General features: G+C 57.0%; 1 protein-coding gene across 4 annotated transcripts in view; it reads left to right on the forward strand.

Moving 5' to 3' along the window:
* The window catches only part of Adgrg1 (adhesion G protein-coupled receptor G1), a 35,522-nt gene that overhangs the window by 8,903 nt on the left and 3,647 nt on the right, over positions 1–22,972 (forward strand). For 2 of the 4 annotated variants that reach the window (XM_063247388.1, XM_023566008.2), the window contains exons 2-12: positions 14,059–14,157; positions 14,676–15,098; positions 16,381–16,513; positions 17,066–17,213; positions 17,630–17,761; positions 18,320–18,436; positions 18,625–18,670; positions 18,876–18,979; positions 20,060–20,178; positions 21,495–21,763; positions 22,715–22,823. In XM_063247388.1, the coding sequence (XP_063103458.1) occupies positions 14,094–14,157; positions 14,676–15,098; positions 16,381–16,513; positions 17,066–17,213; positions 17,630–17,761; positions 18,320–18,436; positions 18,625–18,670; positions 18,876–18,979; positions 20,060–20,178; positions 21,495–21,763; positions 22,715–22,823 (1,664 nt within the window). In that variant the 5' untranslated portion in view covers positions 14,059–14,093. Of the gene's footprint in view, positions 1–6,381; positions 6,555–6,879; positions 7,094–14,058; positions 14,158–14,675; positions 15,099–16,380; positions 16,514–17,065; positions 17,214–17,629; positions 17,762–18,319; positions 18,437–18,624; positions 18,671–18,875; positions 18,980–20,059; positions 20,179–21,494; positions 21,764–22,714; positions 22,824–22,972 lie in introns of those variants that run through there. The other 2 variants (XM_063247386.1, XM_063247385.1) reach the window with 2 other exon arrangements.

Below are 22,972 nucleotides of genomic sequence, written 5' to 3' on the forward strand. Positions count from 1 at the left end.
TGAGCACACCCGGCAGCCGAGGGTGACCAGACTCCAGGGACCCGGCAGATGGCAAATGGGGGTGGGGCAGGGCTGGCACAAAGGGGCCTCTCAAATGAGCGGGTTGCCGGGCCAGCCCCGCCTCCCAGCCTGCTCTCCCCTGAGCCATTCTGTGCCAAGCCCGGGTCCTTCTGCCCCATCTGGGGCTCCTGAAAGTCCTAGGCAGACCCTCGTAGATTCTGGACTTAGACCTGGGCTGCAGGGGTGAAGGGTGCTCTGCCTGTTCCCCTGCTGGCCAGCCCTGACATGAGGTGGGCCAGGACACCTCCCCAGGCCCAAAAGTCTCCAGGGTTCCCTGGAGGCTCAGCCTGGGCTAGAGCATTCCACTCCTTCTGTGAGCTCAGGTTCTGCAGGACGCTGGTCTCTGGGATTAGTATGCTGTGCCACTTTAGAGATGAGGACACTGAGGCAAGGAGAAACCCACAGAGTCTGGGGCTTCTTTGGTCTCTGTAAGAGGGATGAGGCTCCTCACCTGAGCTGGGTACTATGCTGGGTGCCTTGTTTTGAGCGTCATCTCTTCCGCTGTGAAGTCCATGTTTCTTTAGGACAATAGGACCTAACAGATGGGTAACATGGCCAGCTTACCTACGGAGAACCTTGGAGTCACTCATTTCAGGTTTGGGGGACTTTGGTCTATGCCTCAGTTTCCTTGTCTGTGGACTGGTTAGTGACTGCGTCTTCTTCAGGGAGCTGTCATGAGCATTAAAGGTCTTGATGTGGGAAAGCATTCAGAAGATCATCTGGCTATCTTTGTCTCCTGCTGGGCAGATTAGGCACATTTTATCTCAATTCAGGAAGCCTTTTTTCCATGCCCCAGCTCTTCAAGAGCGGGGCACCAGTGAGACTCACCTCGCCTCCTGCCAGCCTGGGCTGTGATTTGGTAGTGAGGCCAGAGTGGTGGGTGCTAAGCTCCTGGGCTGGCACCAGCTTAGGGGGCTGTGATGAGCTTGGCAGTTCCATGTGGCCGGACAAAAGACCTCAGCCCTGGAGGAGCTGGCAGCGCTTCTGGGACCAGCAGAGAGGTCTCTCTGCACTCCTGGGAGATGACCTGGGCGAGGCGCTCAGTGTCACAGCCATGGCTCTCACCCTTGAAGGGTCAGTGAGCCTGCAGCTGATGGCTCCAGGCTGGCTCCCGAGGCTCAGGACCACTTCACCTCCAAGAGCTACAATGCTGCCTCTGCTACCTCTCAGATGCCACTCTCTGGTCTAAGACCTTTGTCGTCTGCCTCTCAGTCACCCTTTCTGGGTCTTCCAGGGTCAGGAGGCAAAGTGGATGGACATGGAAGCCTTGTATCCTGGTGTCAAAATCACAGTTTCTCTGGGCCTCAGTTTCCATACCTGTGCGTGGAGATAGCAGTAGGGTTATCACTGAAATGTAAGTCACCTCCGGCTGGCTGTGAAGTTTGTGTACCCGACAAAATGTGTGGCTTCAAGGATCCCTGTAAGCCTTGCTCAGGGTTTTATCCCAGTGGTGTGATTGAGATACAACTAGATTGAGTCCTTTATAAGTGCCTTGAGCAAGTGGCTTACTTTCTTTAAGCTTCATTACGTAGGCTATAAAATGGAGATGAGGACGCCAAAGCCTCTAATGGCTAAGAGAGACCCCCTGGGGATTAACTGCGAGCATACACATTGTAGGGAATGGTGATATGGAGACTCCAGCCCCGCTGTCCCAGCCCTGTGAGTCTCACCTGCACTGTCCTCATTTGAAAGACTGTGTTCTTCCTTTTCATAATTTGCCAAGCGAGGGTGGTGAGAGTGTCTTAAGAGGGTAGAGGGACCCATCGGATTTTATGCGCTGAGCATTGTGCCTGGCGCACCATCGGTGCTGTTGTTATTGTCACTGTCCTGGGCCACCAGCCAGCCCTTCCTTCAGGGAGCAGTAGAGACATTATTCCAGAGCCACTCTCAGGATGCCACTGGAAAAGGTGCCCGTTTCAGAGTGCCCACCCTGGGCTGTGCCCTTCTAAGGGTTTGATCTGCTGGTCTGAGGAGTTGTGTGGGGGACTCAGGTACATGGAAGGTCTTTTTACAGGGATGAGAGGAGGCACAGTCCGATCTGATGATGGGCAGGAAAGCCACGCCGAGCAGGTTTTTGTCCTCAGGGTATGGGTCTCCTTTCTTCCTGCTGTGATCAGAACATTCCAATTGACCGTAACCGCAGGGGCTGGCTCCTGCTGGTCTGTAGACATGCAGACCTCTTCACTGCAAATAAACCTCACAGTGTATGTGCTCTGTGCTTGCTGCTGTACGGAACCAGAAAATAAGGAGGGGCATCACACATCCTGATGTGATCGGAGGTCCCCGATGTTATGGCTTCTGTGCTCAGCAGTTATGTTAGTTGTTGGGGTACAGTTTTTCTTTAGAATTTAGAATCCTGGCAAGGAGAGGTGACTGTAACTTGGAAAATTCTCTGCTGGGCTGAGTTTCTGTGGTCCTTGAGGGCTGCACTGAGTGACTGACCTCCTGGGTCCCTGGCTGAGTCTGGCCCTCAGGCTGTGGCTCTGTGGCTGACACACTGGGTTTCTGACCCATAGCAGGAGAACAGCTGCCCAGACCCACCTGCCCCGATGGTGACAAATGTGTGGAGTAGATTCCAGGGCTGGATGGGGCCGCTGAGTCAGACTGGGCCCAGACAGTCTGCTGTCACTGGGCATGCGCTGAATAGCAGGGCCTTGAGCCCCGACCTCTTGCTCCTAAGCCTGAGCCTATTCCCATGGTACCACATATGGCTTCTCCCATTGGAGGTGGTGAGCTCCCTATCTCTGCAGGTGTCAGGGAAACCACAGAAGGGACATGGGGATCCTTCACAGTTCCTTCCAGACGGGAGTTTTCCTGGTTTTGTGGGAGGCGGCATCAATCCTCCTGCCCTTCCCAGCTGCTGCATGGATGATGCCTCCACTGGGAATCCCTGCCCATAGCCCTGCTGCTCTCTGTGACCAAGCTTTCCTCATTAGCACCATCCGCCTGGCACAGATGGCACAGCCTGGTCGCCAGCCAGGGTCATGTTCCCTGAACTGGGGCTGGGGAAGCCAGGCCTGGACACAGCACCTGTCTCCAACTGTGGAGGGCCTGAGGAGGCATCAGCACAAGCAGGCGGCCCAAGTCTGTCCCCCGACCTGGGAGTGGAGGGGCAGAGTCAGCAGGGCAGTAGCTGGGACCTGGGAGCCAGTCGTGTTCACAGCCCACCGGAGTAGAGCAGAGTGGTCTGGCCCTGTCCCTGGGCTGTGAGGCTTTGGGACCATGGCTCAGCCTCTCTGGGCCCCCAATCCACCTGCGGAATGGCTGGTGCTGCTAGCTCTCTGTCACAAGGCTGGGGATATGTGCGACAGTGGGGTGTATGGGCTGGATTTGGGTAGTAGCTCTGTGACCCTGGGCACACAGCTTCTCCTCTCTGAGCCTCAGTTTCTCCAGCTGTAGAATGGTGGGAGGATCCCCCTTCATAGTGGGGTTGTGAAGGCAGGTGCATGCCATGCCTCTCACTCTGGTACATGGTCCTGCCCTGCCCCAGCTCCCTCCCAAGCCTCTACAGGCTGGTACTCAGGATGTGCCTACCCAGGTTCGTGGGCTCTATGGTCCCCAGTCACAGACACCTGTCACTTCCCTCCTGCGCCATCTTGGATGGCCCACAGTGAGCCTGGCACCTGGTACAGGGAAAAAGGGCCCACCTCACTAACCAGGCTCCCTTGGCCCTAGATCACAGTCATGGGCTTTTGAGGGGTTCTGGGGTGACTTTGCATTTACACAAAGAGGAAACCCGAGAGTTGCTGCAGGTGGGATCTCAGCACCTCACAGTTACCTGCAGACCCGTGGTGGGAGAAGCCCTGGGCTCCGGGGCCGCAGTGCTGCGGGACTCCACAGAGCCTTTGCCAGGCATCCGTGTGCTGGAGGGGTTTCAGATCCCCTGCCAGCTCCCATAACAGGGCGCTGCTCTGGCCATGCCCCTAGCAGAGCCTTGTGTGCCCCTGGCACAGTCAGAGCTGGGGAGTGGGCACAGTTCAGTGCCCCTTGTCTATCCTGCTCCAAGTGGCACTTTAGCTTGGATCCAGAACATAGGAGTCGGCAGCTCCTCTCAGGAAGACCCTGGGTGCCCGGCTGACCGGCCTCAGAGGCCAGACTCTGTCTCATTCATTCATTAATTTAACCAGGAGTCTAACTCACTAATGGGATGGAAAAAAAAAAATTTAACCAGGAGTCACAGGGCAGCAATGTGGACTATGCTGGAACCTGAGGCACAAATGATGAGGGAATCAGACAGGACTGCAAATGCTGAGAAACAAAGAATGTCACACCTAAGACTTCACACAGGTGTTGGTGTCCTGAGAATAATAAAACGTGTGACAGGGAAGACCAAGATGCATACAGAAAACAGTTTTGATTGGACAGTCATGGAAGGCATGTCAGAGATGGAGAAAAACCCGAGAAAAGGCTAGTTGGGGGAAAGATCCTGGAAAGAATGTGCTAGTTTGTGGGGGAAAGAATGTGCTAGTTTGTGGGGGAAAGCCTGTGCAAAAGCCCTGAGGTCTTCTGGGCAGAGGATTCTCGAGCAACTGAACTGAGTGACCACAAGGTGGTGAGGGGTGACAGGAGCTGTGAGATGGGTGTGCTCACTAGCTTGTGATTTTGGTAGCCATGCTGCTCCCTGAGCGCCAGTGTCTGACATAAAAGGACACTCAGCATCCCTGTGCCTACTCCACTCTGATCAGCAGTGTTATTGGAGCCGAATGGGAAAGTGGATCACGGGTCTCTGAGCTGCAAAGAGCTGTCACAGGAATTTTCCTTGTTGGAAGTGCGTAGGACGTTTCCGGCTACAGGTGGGCCAGGAAATGCCATTCCTGTCCCTCTGCGTGTCACCGCAGACGCTAAGCGCCAAATGTGTGGAACGCTGGTGTGCCCTCCCCCTGGACATCCAGTACCGCTGCCCGCTGCCAGCCCCTTTGAGGCACAGGCTCCTTTCATCGCACTGGCTGCCTCCTCGGTCCAGCAGGCCTGGACCCCTTCCTGGCGGGTGCAGGTCCCCCAGAGGACAGTGGCTCCTTTCTTTGCTTTCTTTTCCTCTTCCTCCAGGCCGAAAATAGTGCCTGAATGGGCCTGGACTCTGGTGCAGTGAGACAATAGCCGCGTCCTGGCCCTGGGCCACTGCAGCCGGGGGGAGGTGCCCAGAGCTGCCAGCCCCTCCCCCACCCATCCCGGGCACTCTGCACCCCGAGCATCTCTACCCGCTCTCCTGTCCTGCTGCTGGCCTGGAGCTGCAGGCCGAGGTGGGCCCCCACCCCAGCTCTCTTCCATGTGTCTGGTGCACAGAGGCCACCGCAGTTTAGGGGGATCTTTTCCCTTGACTTAGTGGGTACAAGGGACTCAGAGATCAAAACGATGCATCCTCTTATGAGGGAGGAAGCAGGAAGTAAGCTCCCTGTCACTGGAGGTGATCAAGTGAAGTTTGGGTGTGCACTGGAGGTTGGGGGAGGGAATAATCAGATTGGACGTTAGGACTGTATGTCTTCATGTCTCAGAGGAGGTCATGGTTTGAATTCCATGTCCCTCACTTAACAGTGAGGTGGCATTAGACATGTCACAACCCCTCCCAAGCCACTGTCTCCTTATCTGTAAGATGAGCTCAACAGCCTCACCTTGCAGAGTAACAGACACAGATTTGCAAAACGCAGTGGGGGGGGGCTGGTGCATAGTGAAGTTTTCAGAAGCCTGGCCTGGTTCTCCCCTCTCAGCTTGGAAAAGGGGCTTGGGTCTGCTCCTGACCCTAGGGAGCACTAGAAGAGAGCCAGGAGGAGCCCGCAGGCCAGGCGAACTCAGAGAGATTCTTGATGAGCTATGCAATCTAGAAGGGCTTCCTGGAGGGGGTGGACCCTAAGAAGTTTTCAGGGTAGTGTGGCACACATTCTGGGCTCACAGAACAGCCAAACGTGGGGGTTAGAGGACGTCTACCCTGGCTTAAGAACAAGGCCACAGGCTGGCAGCCTCTAGGGTGAACTCATTTCCACTGGGTTTAATTTGTCCATGAGAGTGTCCCCTTTGGGGTTCTAAAAATGTGGTTTAAAGTCATTGTTGACAAACTCAAAGATTTCATGTAAATATCTGAGGTTCTGCTTCTCTTGAGAACCGGGAAACCTTGGCTATTTGACGTCCCCTCAGAACAGGGGCTGTCCCCAGTGCTTAGGTGCAGGACAAGTCTGGGAGCCCGCGCTGAACTGCTGGGTCCGAGCTGGCAGTGACGTGGTCCCCCGCAGCTGCCAACGGTTGCCAGGGTAACGGTTGCCAGGGGCTGCTGTCACCTGCGCCCCTTCTCCCCCGCTGGCGCTAGAGGCTGGGGCTTCCCAGCCTATCTTCTGGCTGCCCCCTTTGTTTGAGGCTGTGGGTAAGAGCACGGCTGGGTGGCCCCACTTCCCCTCTTCCCCGGCTTCTTGAATTTGGGCAAACAGGGCCACTGCAAACAAGGAGACCCTGCTAATCCGTCCTGCGTTGGGGTGTGCACTCTCCTGCCTGGAGCAGGGATCCAGGTAGGACTCCCCTCCCCAGCCTCTCCCTCCTGGTTTCCCGCCTTCCTTCCATCTCCTCCCTCTGCCTCAGCCCCCTCCCCTCACTCTTTATTCTCTCCCTCCTCCTCTCCCCTCCACCCCTTCTCCCCAATATTTGCAGTGTAGCTAATGAGTGGAGCAGGGGTGAAGCTGGGGTGGCACAGGGCACCCTCGGGGAGCCATGCATGTTCTGTAAAAGGACTTGATCAATTAAATGACAGCCTTGCGAACTAGCATAAGGAAGTGGTTGGGGGTGAGGCTTTACACCCTCTCCTCCCTCCCTCGAAGCCCTGGTTGCAAAGATCCTTTTTGGTCCCTGGGCTGCAAAGATAACCCACCAAGCGGTGGTGGGAGGAGGTGGCTTGGGCTGCCGAGGGGCCTGGGACCCTGTGGGAAGGTGCTGTGTGGGGCAGGGCTCTGCCGCCTCTCCATCTGGGCTCCTGTGGGGACAGCACCCAGCCTACCCCGTGAAAACACCTTTTTATTGTGCTCTTGATGCGAAGCCTTCTTCACAGGAGCAGGTGAGTTCCTCCAGGGAATCTGCCTTCAATCCAGATTTCGGGTAGGCTTTGGCGCTGTCCTGGATCCCCATCCAGGCTTCTCTGCTCCCTGACTGTGGGACCCTGACCCTAACTTGGCCTCTGGGGCCTCATTGTCGTTCGTTCCATGAGCATAATGGTGTCTCCTAGGTTTTTAAGAGGATTAAATGCGTTAATGTGTATAAAGTGCTGTGCGTACTGAGTTTTCAGTGCTTCACGGGTATCCGGGGCTGCAGATGGTGAGCTCCCTATCTGTGGGTACAAACGGTGACCGAGAGCCCCTTTTGTGCTAGGGACGCTGAGCTACGTGCTCATCGAGGAGCTGCCGGGGTCTCTGCTCACTGCCTCCACTTCCCTTCCTCAAAGCAGGCCTTGGGCATAGTAGGGACGTGGCTTAGCCTTATTTCGGAGGTGGGTGGCTCCTGGTTTTGTGCCCTGCCTGTCCCTGAGCCAGGGATCTGGCATGTGGAGGAGGAGAGAAAGGGAGGGAAGGTGGTGGCCTTGGGAACCCGAAGGATTGTACACTCCAAAGATGGGCACTCTGCCCGCCTGGGGAAGCTGTGGGGAGGCAGCTGGGTGACGGAGTGGCCTGGCCTTGTGGAAGGGGAACTGCAGCCAGACAGCAGGGTCTCCAGACAGTCTAGCCAGGGTGGAGGAGCCAGCTCGGCATCCTCTTTGAGTCTGGCCCTGCCCTCAGCCATGGGCACCTCAAAGCCTGCTTAGTTTCTATGGGGCCCAGGAGGAGCCCTGGCTACAGGGAAGACAGGCGGGTGACAGGGATCCTAGTTGCCCACTTGATCCAGGAGGACACTGAGGCCCAGAAAGGGGCCAGGCTGTCCCAAAGGTCTCAGAGCTAGTGGCCGCAGAGCTAGTCAGGAACTCCTGTCACCTGGTTCTGGGAGGTGTGTTCCCTGGCAGGTGCTTGGCTCTGTATGCCTGTGTGTAGGAGGTGCCCATAGCTGCTCCTTGGATGGTGCTGGGTCTCAAAGACTTGGCTGCAGCCCTGCCTGGCTCTGCACTGGCCAGGGGTGCATGACTGACCAGGCTGGAACCAGTCCTCGGATGGTTATAGAAGACCCGTTGCCCAAGCCTTGCCCAGATGGGGATAATTCTGAGGTCCCAGGCCTGGGCTCCTGGTCCAGGCCCTAGTCCCCTCTTCTCTCTTGGGTTCCATTCTGAAATTCTGAGAGGCTTTGATCCTTAGGAGCTCAAAGCGCTTGCGGCCCCTCCCCGCCAACATTCTGAGTGTCTTCACTGCTTGAGGTGAGACTGCAGGCCCAGCTGGCTGTAGCTGACTTTAATGGAATGGGCCACTTGGGGACAGGCCTGGCATAGCCCCTTTCCTGGCGAGCTGGACTGCAATGGAGGGAGGCAGGATGGGCCTGAGTGTGGCCCAATGTCCCTGAAGACTTCTCGCCTGGAAGTGTCAGAGGTGGTGATGAGTGGCCCCAGGGGCCACTGCAGCCTAACTGGCTCCTGCCCTCCATGTCCTGCTGGCTAATGGCCTTGGGGACAGCTCAGAGGGGAGGGGAGGCGTGGTGGCAGGCTGCTTTCCATGTGGCATCAAGATTCCTGAGAGCAATAACAGGTGTCCATACTGAAAGCTTTGTGCTGAAACCTTGGCTTGGGAAACTGGGCTTAAAAGCCAAGTTTTGTGCAGAGTCTGCCTGCAGGACTTATCAGAGCCTTTGCTGAATAGAAGCACAAAAGAAAAAGGGCCCAAAGCATTTCTCAAAATGGAGGACTGGTGCTCCCTCACAGTGTTATGACAAGTTATCTTGTGTTAAAGACAGGGAGACTGAGTCCCAGGGACAGGAAAGAACTCCATGGACCACAGTGGCTGAACACATACGCTTCGAAGTTAGACGGGCTTGGGTTGAGTCATGGATTTGCCATGTACTTACTACGTGGTCTTAGCCATGACCTAACCTCTTTGGGCTTTGACTTTCTCATCTCTGAAATGGCATCACTTCAGAGTTATTGTGAGGACCAAATGACTCATTACCTGCTAGGATGGCCTGCTTGGTGCCAGACACTCATTCTGGGCTTGCTAAAGGGAGCAGGGACTCCTCCACTCTGGAATCCACCTCAGATCCATGCACTATCTCTGTCCTGCTGGGCGCCTTGAGGGCTGGGGAGATATGGAGGCCCAGGCCCCAGGCACTGGGATCCTCACTAATGTGTCACAGGTCAGCACTGCAGGGCAGAGGACTATTGTGTGCAAAGGTCTTGGAGGAGGGAACACTGACCTCCCACGGGGTCTCTGGGGCATGAGCAGCTTAGGGCTCTGGGTGAAGGAGGCTGCGGTGGCTGGTCCTGAAGACTGCTCTTCAGAAGGACTTGGTCTCTCCTCATGGACAGTCCCTTTCTCTCCCCTTCCTCAGCTTCCCCACAGGACGGGACCCTCCCGGTGTGCAGAGGGAGGCGTGGCCCCAGGGGCTTGGCTTGCAGAGGTGAGGCAGCCCGGGGAAGGATGAGAGGCTGTCTTGGCAGGGAGCAGGCAAGGCCTGGCAGCGCCAGCCCTGGGTTGCAAGCTCTAGCTTGAATTTTATTACCCTTTACAGAAAAATTCCTGAAACCTGAGGTCATTGTGCTGCCCCATGGCCCTGGAGCAGCTTTCCCGGTGAGGGGCAGAGGCTGGGCATCAGCACCCGCTGTGGAAAGGGGCAGAGGAAGGAGAAGGGCTCACATTTGCAAGCCGTGTTCCCGAGATACTGGGGCTGGCCAGGTGAGGGTGTGGCTCTGGTCTTACCTGGTCTGACCCGGCATCTCCGGGGAGGTGGAGGGGATGTGGTGTTTCCAGGTTCAGTTTAGTCTGACATTGCTGCAAAGTGGGATTAGGGGAGTCTGTGAGCCCCTGCCCCTCCCCCAGGGAGGAAACACCTGCCCAACCCCCACCCCGGCCTCTGACATTTGTGGGAGCCTGTCATGCTGCCCCTACTCCCAGCCTCCTTTTGTGTTGCCTCCTGGCTCCCATTCCTGCACATACACATGCAGGGGTGCACGCATGCACACACACGTACATACCCACACACGCACCCCCCCACACACAGAGACACACACATACACACACGCATGCTGTGCCTGCACACCTCTTGCATTGTGCAGGTGTCGCCCTCTCCCAGCCACATCCTCCCTTCCCACGCCATCTGCTGGGGCTCCTGGTGGATGGGGTGCAGCCTCAGATTGGAGGGCAGCTGAGGCTGGTCGGTGCGGCTGGAAGCAGAGCTGGGGCCCCTTCGGTGGCTTCCCCCACGTTGTGAGGGCTCTGGGCAGGCAGCCTAGGCAGGCAGGACCAGGCTCAGGCTGTAGGAGACTCCAGGGCTCCCTTCTTCCCTGCTGGGCTCCCATCACCCCACCGCCCTGCTTCTCTCTAGCTGTCCTGTAGGAGCCCCTCTGGCACCCACATCTGGCTAAATGCTGGGGAGACCTGTCATAGGTAGGGAATAGGCACCTTCCCAGCTCCTCATCCCGGACCTCTGGGCCTGTCCTCAGCTGCAGAATGTCCTGGAGCAAGTCCTGTCCACTCTCTGACTTTACAGCAGGGCTCCTGCTGTTTCTCCTGGCAGTAAGCATGGTCCCCAAGCCCACACTGGGTCAATCCGTGGGACACTTGCTAAAGCCAGGCTCCTGAGACCTGGCGTTGGAGGCCTGCAAATAGGCATCTTTGCCCCCTGGGCCATGAGGGCAGCCCTGGGGGCACAGCAGCAGCAGTGGGGTCAGTTCTGATGTGGAATGGCAGTGGGGTGGCGCTTCATGGAGTCTGTGTCTCATCTCAAAGCTGAGCTGGAATGTCTCCGGGAGAGAAGGCATTCCCGGCAAGGCAGCGGCAGGAATAAGGGTCTAGGGGTGACCCGCAGCCATTCAGGGCCACAGTGCGAGCGGAAGGAAGGCGTGCAGAGGCGCCGGCCTTGGGAAGGGTTAACTCAGCGTACAAGTCCCGTCAGTCCAGTCAGTCCAACTTCCACCTCCATCCTCCGAGGAAATGGGTTTTCCAGGAGCTCGGGCTGAGCCAGTGGTGACTGGTGGCTCCACACAGGATGGCAGAGGAAGTGACTCAGGCCCCCGGGAAGAAAGTGAGCCCCGAGTCCCCTGCCCACCATGCAGGGGCAGGGCTGAGGTAGAGCCCCTTCTCTTGGGCAGCTGGCCTCGGGGGGCCATGGGGTATCTTGGCTTGGGAGGGTCCTGGCCACTCTCCACCCTGCTGGACCCCTGGGAACCTGGGATGACGGCCCCCATTGTGTCAGTCTGGTTCAGCTCATTCTGTTCCCTGTGTGTTTACGGAAGGTCTGAGGTCAATGGCCGATGCTCGGAAAGGAGAACCCGAGGTGGGGGGAGCGGGCTCAGGCTCACAGCCTCCGTCCAGGCCGGAACTGGCTGTGCTGCCTGTGGTCTTCACTGTCCCTCACGTTTCTCTGCTCTTCTGTGGGTAGACCCCAGAGCTCAGAGCAGAGTGGGTGTATCTCTAAGACCTTCACCAACACCACCAGTGCAGCAGCAGAAAGGGCTCAGTCCTAGCCCTAGAGGATCTGGGAGCAGAGAGCCCCTCGATGGCCTCAGTTTAGGGATCTGTGAAATGGTGAATTTGTAGGATCTGCCTGGTGGGGCAACCTTGAAGATTTAATACGAGGCTGTAGGTGTCATTGCTGCTGAGGGTTGCCGCTGCTGACCCCACCCCTCTGAGACTCCCCAGGCTCCAGTCAGTGCCATGGGAGGTGGACCAGGGCCTTGCTGTCACCTGGCACTTGAGCCTAAGATTCCTGGTGGCTAAGGCCAGCCAGTGCTGCCTTTCCCCACAGAAGCCGGAAACATCCCTGGGCCTGGTGGGTGCTGAGCTTCAGTCTCTAGACCGTGGGCCTCTCCTTGGGTCCCCTCCTTGCTGGCTAGGCTAGGAGATAGGCACAGGCAGGACAGTGCCCTCCTCTGGCAGGTCTAGGTCCGCTGTCCTCTCCTGGTCCCCAGCCCAGTTCTCTTGTCCCCATGAGAAGCCCATGGGGTTCCGCAGTCATTCAAGCTGGCTACAGGAAGGAAAATTTCTAGGTGAGGTTCCAGCCCCGCGTTGTGCACCGGAAAGGAGGTTTCATGCTCCAGGAATTTCCCCCGAGGCCTTGGAGGCCCCAACCTGGGAAGGATGGGGCCATGGAAAGGAGTGTGACTGAGTGATGGTCCCGGTGGCTGGGCAGGGGCAGCATGGCTGGTCAGGAAGGACACAGGGTTATTAGCTGCCCCCCTGGATATCAATTAATGTAATTCCCACTGTTTAATTTCCTCTGTATAGTTGAAAAGAGCAAATAGAGTGAATAACCACCCCACGCATACAGTTAATAAATGTGGGAGCTGGGATTTGAAGCCAAACAACCTGGACCCAGGGTCCACGCCATTAGAGCAATCCAGGCAGCCCTTCCTCACTGACCCCCAGGAATGCTGATGGGGGGAGCACTGTCCTCTTTGGCATGGCCGCTCCAATAGCCCAGGTGGAATAGAGTGAGCCAGGAAGTATCCAGGCAGCAAGCCACTGTTTGGTCCGAATCCCTTCCCTGGCATCTTACTTACACCCCTCCAGTGATGGGGAACTCACTCCTGCGCCTGCACCTTTTGCCCTCAGAGGCTAGTCTCAGGGGTCTGTTGCAAGGTGGGCAGTTCTATCTTGTCCTGGAGCCTTATCGACCATCATGGTGGCTTGCTTTGAAGGTCCGTGGCCAGAGGGACACATGATCTCCAGCCAGCCCCGCTGGTACTTGCTGTGTGACCCCAGAAAGCCACTGGTCCTTTCTGGCCCTTAGATAAATGGAGAGTATGAGCCAAATCCTCAATGTGACTTGTGTGCTTCTGGTTCACAAGTGAAAAGCAGTGCTCGTAGTTCCACGAGGGGCCTGCCTAGAGGAGGCGACATTTGGCCTGGCGGGGGGGGGGGGGGGGAGGCAGGTGAGCAATGGGAGCCAGAAGGAAGAAGAAAGAAAGGGCCCTTGGGAGGGACACCCCGTCCTCGGAAGTGCTTAGAGAGAACTCAGAGCGAAACCTGAGCATCACAACCCCAGGAAAGCAGACCTTCCTTGCAAGGCTTTCAGTCCTCAAGAGCCCCACGATGCTCCAGCAATCCAGGTGAGACCACAGGACCTGAGAAATTGGTGTTCCATACTTCCACTGGGACCTAGGGGACTGGCATTTGTTCAAAGGGGCTATGTTGGCTTGAGGGATACCCAGATCAGGAAAGAGATAACAAGATCCTGCTTGGGCCATCCCTGCCTTTAACAAAGCTCTCAAATACTCAGTCCTCCTGTATTCCTCGTCCTGGAAGTCCTCCTTTATTTCTCCCACTCAGACTGCTTGTTTGTGCCCAAGTTGCCAGGTGTCCTTTCTTTTGGTTGGTGGCAGGTGACTGCATCTGCCACTGTAATCAGATGCAGCTCCCCACAGGGCAAGGATGACTGGCTGGTCACCAGGCCAGCTGGTGGAAGAGGGGAACAACCACCTGGCATCTCTGTGGTCACCAAGCACTGCGGTCCTGCCCGGGCGGGGAAAGTCTCCAGCTTGTGTGGCAATCCCGGGCAAGTCATTTAACCCCTGGGTTCCCTGTCTGTGCAGTGGATATACCATAATGCCCACCTCCAGGGCTGGAGTACAAGTATATACAGGTGGGGGGTCAGCATAGAGGCTGCCGGCTAGTAGGTGCTCAGGTAACAGTCGTCATGGGCGGTCAGGCTGGGAGTGAGGGTAACTAGGGCTCCTTCCCTGCTTTGGGCCACAGCAAGTTACTTTCTAAGAGAATTCTCACCGCTGTTCTGCCCCAGGCGCGGCCGCTGGCTCCCCCTGGTGGTCAGGATACGAAGCGCCCTTCCACTCCGGCCCCTGTAGAGGGCGCCGTAGCCGCGCTGAGTCCACATTTCTGCCCTGCTGCGCTGCCCGGTGGCCCAGGCTCCCAGCTAACGCCCTGGTCTCTCTTCCAGGTGGTGACTTCTAGGGCTGGCTTCTGGGAGGAACGATGGCTGTCCAAGTGCCCCTGCACACGGCGCTGTCCCTGCTGAGTCTGCTCTTCCTGGCTCAAGGTAGGCGTCCAGGGGCCCTTAAACGGCTGTTGGGACTCATGGTTGCCGGCCTGTGTCTAGGGCAGTTGCCTGCTTGCACACAAACCCCTTGGGCAGCACAGGTGTGCATCGCAGCTTAGCTGCTGAGTGGAACCTTGGAGGGAAAAAAATCTCTTCCTCTGGCAGAAGCTGCCCCTCAGCACGGCTCGGCATGGGAAATGGGCTGGATTTGGCCCTGCTCATCTTTGCAGCAAGCATTTTTGAGCAGTACACAACATGCAGCAGTCTGTGGTGCTGATTAAACACTTTATTGCTATTAAATTCTTTCAGCCTTTAAGTCATTTATTTTTCGTACTGTCTTTCGTACTTTGAAGCCACAAAGTTTTGAGCAAGGCAGACTCACATTTTTGTAGACCCTTTGAAGTACAGACCTTTAGAACGCATGCATGAACATCCTCTGCACAGGTCTCGACCCCTCCCTCCCAAACTCCTGGCTAGACCCAGCCGCAAGGTCTCATCTGCAGCCTCTGCCTCCCCAGGTGCCCATGGCGGTGGCCCCCGGGAAGACTTCCGCTTCTGCGGCCAGCGGAACCAGACACAGAAGAGCAGCCTCCTTTATGAGAGGACGCAGGAGCGGCACATTGCCATCAAGAACTCAGAGGAAGTCCTCACCATCCACGCCCCCTTCCCTGCAGCCCAGGAAGCATCCTGGCTCTTCCCGGACCCCAGGGGCCTCTACCACTTCTGCCTCTACTGGGACCGCCACTCGGGGAAGTTTCATCTCCGCTATGGCAGGCACGACTACCTGCTGAGCAACCAGGCCTCTGGCTTGCTCTGCTTCCGGCACCAGGAGGAGAGCCGCGCCCAGGGACCCCCACTGCTTGCCACCTCCGTCAGGTCCTGGTGGAGCCCGAAGAACAGCAGCCTGCCCGGGGCCTCCGGCTTCACCTTCTACTTCCATGGTAGGGCAGCTGCGGGGGGAAGGTGAGAGCAAGGCAGGCTGGGATGTGGCGTCTGGACTGCAGGCCACAGGCCTGGCTTCGTTCACAGGCAGAGGGAGCCGGGGGGACTGTGTCTGAGGAGAGGGGGATGGGGGCCAAAGTAAAGGAAGCTGCCTGGGATACCCGGGAGAGGGTGTGGAGTGAAAACCTACAGAGGCTGCAGGGCAGGTGGAGGAAGAAGAGAAGTGAGCAGGCGGAGGCGGCTGGGGAGAACAGAAAAATGCACTGGAGAGATTCTCTAGTAGCACCTACGTGCAGTGCTTATCCGAGTTATAGGTTAGCACATGTGGGACGGACAGCGCCCCTCCAGTGATCAGGAGAAGGAAGGGATGGAAATGAAGACAGGAGTGTCCGAAGGTGTGTGCCACACACCCTCCACACACGTGCACACGTACGCTCACATGCATGTTAGGAAGCCCTTGGGGAGAGAGGACCCTGGGCTGATGCTCTTACTGGAGCCCAGGGCATGAACCAGATGGAAGCACCCGTGGGATGCTTTGTCTGGTGGGTTGAAAGCCGCAGGCATGTGTTCCAGGAAAGTGGGGTGCTGAGAGTTGGTGGCTGCAGCTGGGGCCAGAAGGACCCCCCCCACAAGTAGGCTGTCTCTAGTGTCCATGGAAGATGAGGTATTGAGGTCCTGCGGAGGTGCAGAGCTAGCCTGACCTTGGGTGTGGGAAACTCCAGTTGATCCAAAATGGGCACGGAGGCAGCAGAATCATAGATACTCACTGCAACCTGCATATCACCCAGGAGGAGACTGAGGCACAGGGAGGCTGCCCACAGGGGCTCAGCGGGCAGGTGGCGAGTCCAGATTTGAATACAGTGGCTGATGGGGGTGGGGAAGCAAGCAGCCCCAGGGCCTGGAAGGCTGCAGGCCAATGCTGAACTCCGGTGACTGCACCTGCTGCCTGGTGGGACGGGTGTGGTGTGGTCTCTCCTGTGTGGGAGAGGAGGCAGAGGCTGTATGAGCTTCCCTGTGATTGTCCCTGCTTGGACTGCACTGATCCAGAGTCCCTGCATGTGTATCTACTTACCCACTTCTATTTTATTTTGAGACGTGGTCTCACTAAGTTTCCCAGGCTGGCGTCTATGAGACCAAGTCCCTGTTTGGCTGGCCTCACCTCTGAGTGGCCTGAGGGAGTCCCCACCAAGTCTTAGCGGCTCAGTTTCTTGTAAAGTGAGGTAGAGGCACAGAATGTCTCATGACTCACACTCCTCCATCACAGCCTCCATCCCTCCACAGACCCCCCTCAGAGGGCCTCCACCAACGCCTCGGTGGACATGTGCGAGCTGAAGCAGGACCTGCAGCGGCTCAGCCAGCTCCTGAAGCTGCCACAGAAGGCTTCACGCAGGCCAGCAGCCACCCTTGCCAGCCAGTGAGTGTGATCTAGGAGATAGGGGACCCGTGTGGGGCGGCAGAAGAGTCTCCAGACCTCTTGTTTTTCTGTCTCCTGGAGGGGGTGATACACAGTCACCAGGCTGAGCCCTGAGCCCTTCTAGATAAGCAAAGACCAACATCCACTGGCTGGGCAGCTATCCAGGCCTCTTCCCGCCAGCAAACAGAAGCGATTGGTCCATTCTGCAGCTGGGCAGAGGGGGCGCTCAGAGACGCTGGGGCAGCTCCGTGGCCACAGAGGGTCAGGGTGGGCAGACTAGGCCAGATCTTGGTGCTGAGTCCCAGGACAGTGCCACCTCATCCTGTCCCTCCCCTGTCCTGTTTTTTTTTTTTTTTTTTTTCTGAAGCCTGGCTCTAGATCTCTCTCCTACCTGCTCCTGTGTGTGGCTGGCTGTGTGTCCCTTTTGTCCCCTCCCCTCTTTTCCAGACCCTTGTCCTTCTCTTGGTCTCTTCCTCTTTCCTGTGTACCTGGCTGGCCCCTTCTCTCTGCCTTGGGTTCTGACATCACCCACCGCTCTGTCCTCCCTGCCAGGCAACTGCAGAGCCTGGAGTCGAAGCTGTCCTCAGTGAGGTTCCCGGGGGACACGCTGTCCTTTGAGGAGGAACGGGTCAATGCCACAGTGTGGAAGCTGCGGCCCACAGCTGGCCTCCAGGACCTGTACATTCACTCCAGGGAGGAGGTTGGCTGGGCTGGGGTGGGTGGAATTAGGGACTGGGAATGCAGCACCCCACAGTGCAGTGATACTCTAGTCTGTCCCCAGAGCCCCAGGAAGGTGGGTCCTAGGCACAATGTGGCAGGGGACAAAGGTGTCAGCTCCCTACCAGGGCCCCTGGGCTCTCTGGTGTAGATGGAAGACCAGTCCCCATTCCTGCCCCTGCACCCTGCCCTCAGGATTGCCCTCTGTGGGGACCCAGCTAGATGGAGGCCATGTGGATCCTTTGTTGACCCCAGGAGTCTCACCACTGGCCCTGGCCAGTGTGGAGGGAGGAGGAGCCAGGGCATCATGCTGTTGGAAATGTCTAGAATGGGCTGTGTGTTTCCGGGAGGACCTGGGGCTCTGTGGTCAGCTGAACCCTAAGGGGCCCTGGTCTGCAGGAGGAGCAGAGTGAGGTGCTAGAATACTCGGTGCTGCTGCCCCGTGCGCTCTTCCAGCGGACAAAGGGCCGGCGCGGGGAGGCTGAGAAGAGACTGCTCCTGGTGGACTTCAGCAGCCAAGCCCTGTTCCAGGTGGGGGCTCCCCGTCGTGTCCATGCCTTCCTGCCCTCCCCTGGGAGGGCTCCTCCTCCGGGAGCCATAGTTGGTCCTTGTCAAGTCAGAAATCAGACTGCAGACCTTCCTGGGAGAGGTTTTATCACTGTTGTCCTCACTACAGTGTGACTTCACACACACACATGCTCACACACACGGCCACGGCCACTCATGCACACGGACATGTGTGCACACACACAAGCTGATTCTAAGGAGGATGAAGAGGAGGTGTAGGGGCAGGTGATGGGGCATGGATATAATAGAAATACATTATACACACCGGACTCACCCCTCAAACATGGGAAACTCTGGGGGAAGGGAGGTGTGGGGAGCAGCTGAAGTATGCTTTGTGCACAGACAGGTCTGCCTGAGTGAAACTCAGAATCTGTGTAATCAGTATGCACTAATTTAAAATGTGGGAGGTTAGAATTGGCTCCGAGGGAGACTCAGCTCCCAGAGCAGTGCGTTGGGAGAGGTTTCCCAGCCCTGAACCCCACCCCACCCCACCCCACGCTCCCCCCAAACCCATATGTCCAGGACAAGAATTCCAGCCAAGTCTTGGGCGAGAAGGTCCTGGGGATCGTCGTGCAGAACACCAAAGTGACTGCTCTCCCGGAGCCCGTGGTGCTCACCTTCCAGCATCAGCCACAGCCGGTAAGTGCGCCTGGGTCCCCACTGGGCCTGGGTCCCCACCCCGTGTAACAGATCCATCGGATCCACTGCCAGTGAAGGGCGCCAGTCAGGCAGGGACTGTAGCCTGTCCCTGACCTGTGTGTCCTCTGCCGCCTGGGACAGGGTGAGCAGACCATGGGGCCCACATACCCCCTCTCTTGTTCCTACAGAAGAACGTGACTCTGCAGTGCGTGTTCTGGGTGGAAGGCCCCACTTGTAAGTGCGGAGGGGCCCGTGAGGTAGAAAGTATCTGGGGGAGACGTGGGGTCCCAGGGTAGGGGAGATGGGGTGTACCAGGGAGAAGCCTGGGATCCACTGGGCAGGGCAAAGACTGGGGAAAGCAGCACAACCTGCACTGGGGACAGGTGCAGTGGGGTCCTAGGGCCCAGCACTGACCGGAGCCCTGTGCTAACCCCCTCAGTGAGCAGCCCGGGCAGTTGGAGCAGCGCTGGGTGTAAGACCCACCGGAAAGAGACCCAGACATCCTGCCTGTGTGACCATCTAACCTACTTCGCAGTGCTGATGGTAGGTGACCCTGCCTGTAGCCACACTGCAGGCCGAACTCATGTCCTGTGCTGGTCCAAGAGCGCACATGCCCCATTGTATAGATGAGGAAACAGTGAAGCTCAGAGAGGCTAAGAAACTTATCCAAGGTTGCACAGCTTATTAACAAAAGAAATTCTATGTGAAGCCCTTGCTCCATACCCAGATTTTGGCATGAGATAAAAATGCAAATTTCTGCTCCTAGCCCACAGGGCAGGAGTTACCATGGTGTTTCTTGTTAATGTTCAAATTCCTATTGTAGCTCAGAGAGCATCTCTTGGCAGGTAGAGATGAGGGATTCAGACACCTACGCCCTCATACATTCTTTATCTTCTCAGGGTCTCAGAATCTTTGCCTAATATTTCAGGAAAAGGCACAGCTGTCCCTTCACTGTGCTGGCTTTGATACAATCAACATATGTGGCTCCTCCATTGGCAATAGTTAATCTCATGACCCTAGATAGATGCCTAGGGATAGTTCCCCCAAAAGAAGTCTGTACTGACCAGAGCTGAGGGCTGGCTTGGACGTCAAAAGGTGGGCTCTCAGTCTCTTACGGGGCTTCGTGTCCCAAGCTCCTGTTCCCAGAGTCCCTTGGGCTTGGGATGTGCACTCCCTCTGGAAAATGCCTCCTGAACATTGAAGAAACATTCAGATGCCGCTCAATTTACAGTGTTGTCACATCCACCCCCAGTGCACCACGGAAAGACGAAAATGCACCGGGTCCTCCTGAACTGCTGACCAGCACATGGGGAATGGTTCCAGGACTCCTCCTGGGGGTATTCAGCCTGCAGCTCACTGCTGCTGCCCGACTTCAGGGGCCCGGGAGAAGACGAGCTTCTCCTGACTGTACCTTTGTATGGCTGAAAAAGTCCTAAGTGAGCCATCGTTAGTCAGGGGCCATCTGTCATTCATGCTGGGCCAGAACTGGGGTTCTCTGGATATGGGGAAGGCATCAACCCGTATCAGTGCCCCTGGCTGCTCAGCTGGGGGATTTCCTGTTCCAGCCCTCCCAGAGTGGCCCTCAGTGTGGAGCTGGCCCTGAGACACCCTCCTGTCCCTCAGGTCTCCTCTGTGGAGGTGGACACCGTGCACAAGCACTACCTCACCCTGCTGTCGTACGTGGGCTGTGTCATCTCTGCGCTGGCCTGTGTCTTTACCATCGCAGCCCACCTGTGCTCTAGGTAGGGCGGGTGGGGCGGGGCGGGGCCCCACCACCGTGGAGAGCTTCCTGGGTTTGTTGCTCATCTTAGACCCCAAGATGAGGCGGCACTTGGGGCAGCTGTTGACCTCAGGGGGACACGTTTGACCCTTGTGTCTATGGCTTTTGGATACGATCTCGGTCACACTTCTTAGTTCATGACGGGCATTTTGATTTGGTGAGCTCACATAAGAAACCGCACTCCCACCTTTGGGTGATGAGCTGTGACTGCTGTGTGCACACGATAGTGTAGTGGAAGTGATGACAGTAAACATTTGCACAAGTGTCAGCTTGGTCCAGCCCTGCAACTAGCGTAGGCAGGAGAGGGCAGAGAGAGTACCTGGCCTGCCCGAGGTCACACAGCAAGAAGTGGCAAAGCCTGTCAGATTGTTGGTGCTTTGCTTAGCTTGGATTGGAGTCTGTTTGCAGTCAGGCCCTGGGCATGTTTGGGTAGTAGAGAGACTTGGTTCTGGGGGACACCCAGGATGTCCTCACTGTCCTCAGTCAGGAGGAGGGGAGCAGAACAATGTGCAGCTGTATACAGGTACATGTGTGCATGCATGGCCTTGTCATTTTGGATCAACAACATGCCACAGGCACAGGAACCATTAGAAACTGAAATCGCGTCTGTGCCAGACCTTTAGCCTGATTCTATGAGGGACCCTCCTTCCCTTCATGGAGGAGTAGGCAGAAGATCTGAGCCTGAGGGAGCAGTCTACCGTGGTGTCACGAGTTAGGAGCAGGAGGAGGCATCCAGGACGGCTAGGCTGGGGCCACCTAGAATCCATGAGGGCACCAAGCACACAGTCCCTGCAAGCCCAGGGGACAGATGCACCCACCCTACACTCCCAGACACAGCCAGAGAGGAGGCACAGGTTCCTCCCTCCAGCCAAGACACTGGTCTTCATGCGATGGCTTTGGAAGGCCTGGCCTGTCATGCTGGCGGCCTTGTCTTCCTCCACTGCTGACTGTGCGTAGTTATCCTGTCCCCCGTTATCTCTGCACTCTGGAAGCCCAGAGCACGAGGAGTGGGAGTTCAAGCCCCACTTTAGAAGTCAACAACTTAGCAAGACCTTAAATAAAGAATGTAAAGAGGGTGGGGATGTAACTCAGTGCAAATGCCTTGGGTTTAATTTCCACTACATAGAACATGTGCGTGTGTTCTTAGCCCAGGGGACCAGGCACATTGTAGGTTCCAGGGACAAGTGGGTATGGCCCGGCTGCAGCCGTGGGGAGGAGAGTGCATGCGCGCGTGAGGGTGTGTATGTCCCAGCCCACCTTCCTGCACCCCACCTGCAGGAGGAAGCCCCGGGACTACACCATCAAGGTGCACATGAACTTGCTTCTGGCCGTCTTCCTGCTGGACGTGAGCTTCCTGCTCAGTGAGCCGGTGGCCCTGACAGGCTCCCGGACAGCCTGCTGTGCCAGTGCCATCTTCCTGCACTTCTCCCTGCTCGCCTGCCTCTCCTGGATGGGCCTCGAGGGCTACAACCTCCACCGCCTCGTGGTGGAGGTCTTCGGCACCTATGTTCCCGGCTATGTGCTCAAGCTGAGTGCTGTGGGCTGGGGTGAGTGAGTTGGGTGAGGGGTCCCCTGAACCACCTCTCCCACTTGTTTCTGACTGAGCATAGGCAGCTGGCTCTGCTTCTCCTCCTAGGTTCCAAATTCCCTCATGGCTTCCTTCACCTACCTGTTCTCTGGGGTCTCCCCTGCACTTGGCCAAGGTTCCCTTTAGGAAGATAAAGTAAATAAATTCTGCACACTGTTCACGCTGTTAAAGGGGGATTGTGGGCAGGGCCTCCATGTCTGCATGTGCAGGCTGCGCACTGCTCAAGCCCATGTGGTTGGGGGATGTGTGTGGCTACAATCAGGTCCTGGTTCACTCACCTGACTCATGTGGGCTGGCAATGGCCCTGCCTGGGAATCCCCCTGGACTCTAGGTGCCAGATGCTCTGTGGCTTCATCACTCTGTTCTTGGCCAAGTCACCTGTGACCTAAACCACTTACAGCTCACCCAGATCTCTTGTGCTCGTGCCATGGGCTGTGTTGGACATTCTGCAGACCTCTGACCTCTCCCCTCTGACCTCTCCCTCTCTGACCAACCCCTATGTCTCTCATGGGCCCCTCTTCATTGCTCCCTCCTGTTTCACAAACTTGAGCAGGTTCTGTGTCAGGCCCCAGGTGTGAGGAGCCAGGACCCCAGGGAGCCTTCTGTCCACCTATGGAGAGGTGTGCTCTTGGGCCCGCACTCGTGCTATCCGCTGAGCTACCACTCGCCATGTCCTCTCATCTCTTCCTTCTCTCCTCCCTGTGCATAGGCCTTATCTCCTGGGGCCTCGGAAGGTTAGCGTAGACCCTGCCCAACACCACAGGAAAGCCTGGCTGGACTGGGCAAGGGCAGAGCCCAAGCTTGGGAGACTTCCCAGATGGCTGGAGGCACAGGCTGAGAGAGGGTCTTGAGGGCAGGCAATGACCTCAAAGGGGCAATGGAGATGAGCTCAGGGCGGTACTGTCCCCAGGCTTTCCTGCCCTCCTGGTGATGCTGGTGGCCCTGGTGGATGTGAATAACTATGGGCCCATCATCCTGGCTGTGCACAGGACTCCGGAGAGCGTCATCTACCCGTCCATGTGAGTGGCTGTGCTGGGTTGGGTTGGGGCTTTAACTGCAGAGAACAGAGAGACTCCTTGAGCCCCAATTTGCTATAGGGATTGGCCTAGTGATTGCTGGAACCCTGGGCAGAGGGTCACTTGAGTAACAAAAGGCCTGGATCAGCCAG

The sequence above is a fragment of the Cavia porcellus genome, unplaced genomic scaffold (assembly GCF_034190915.1).
Source record: "Cavia porcellus strain 051 isolate PalLab524CR breed Dunkin Hartley unplaced genomic scaffold, mCavPor4.1 scaffold_4, whole genome shotgun sequence".
NCBI lineage: Eukaryota > Metazoa > Chordata > Mammalia > Rodentia > Caviidae > Cavia > Cavia porcellus.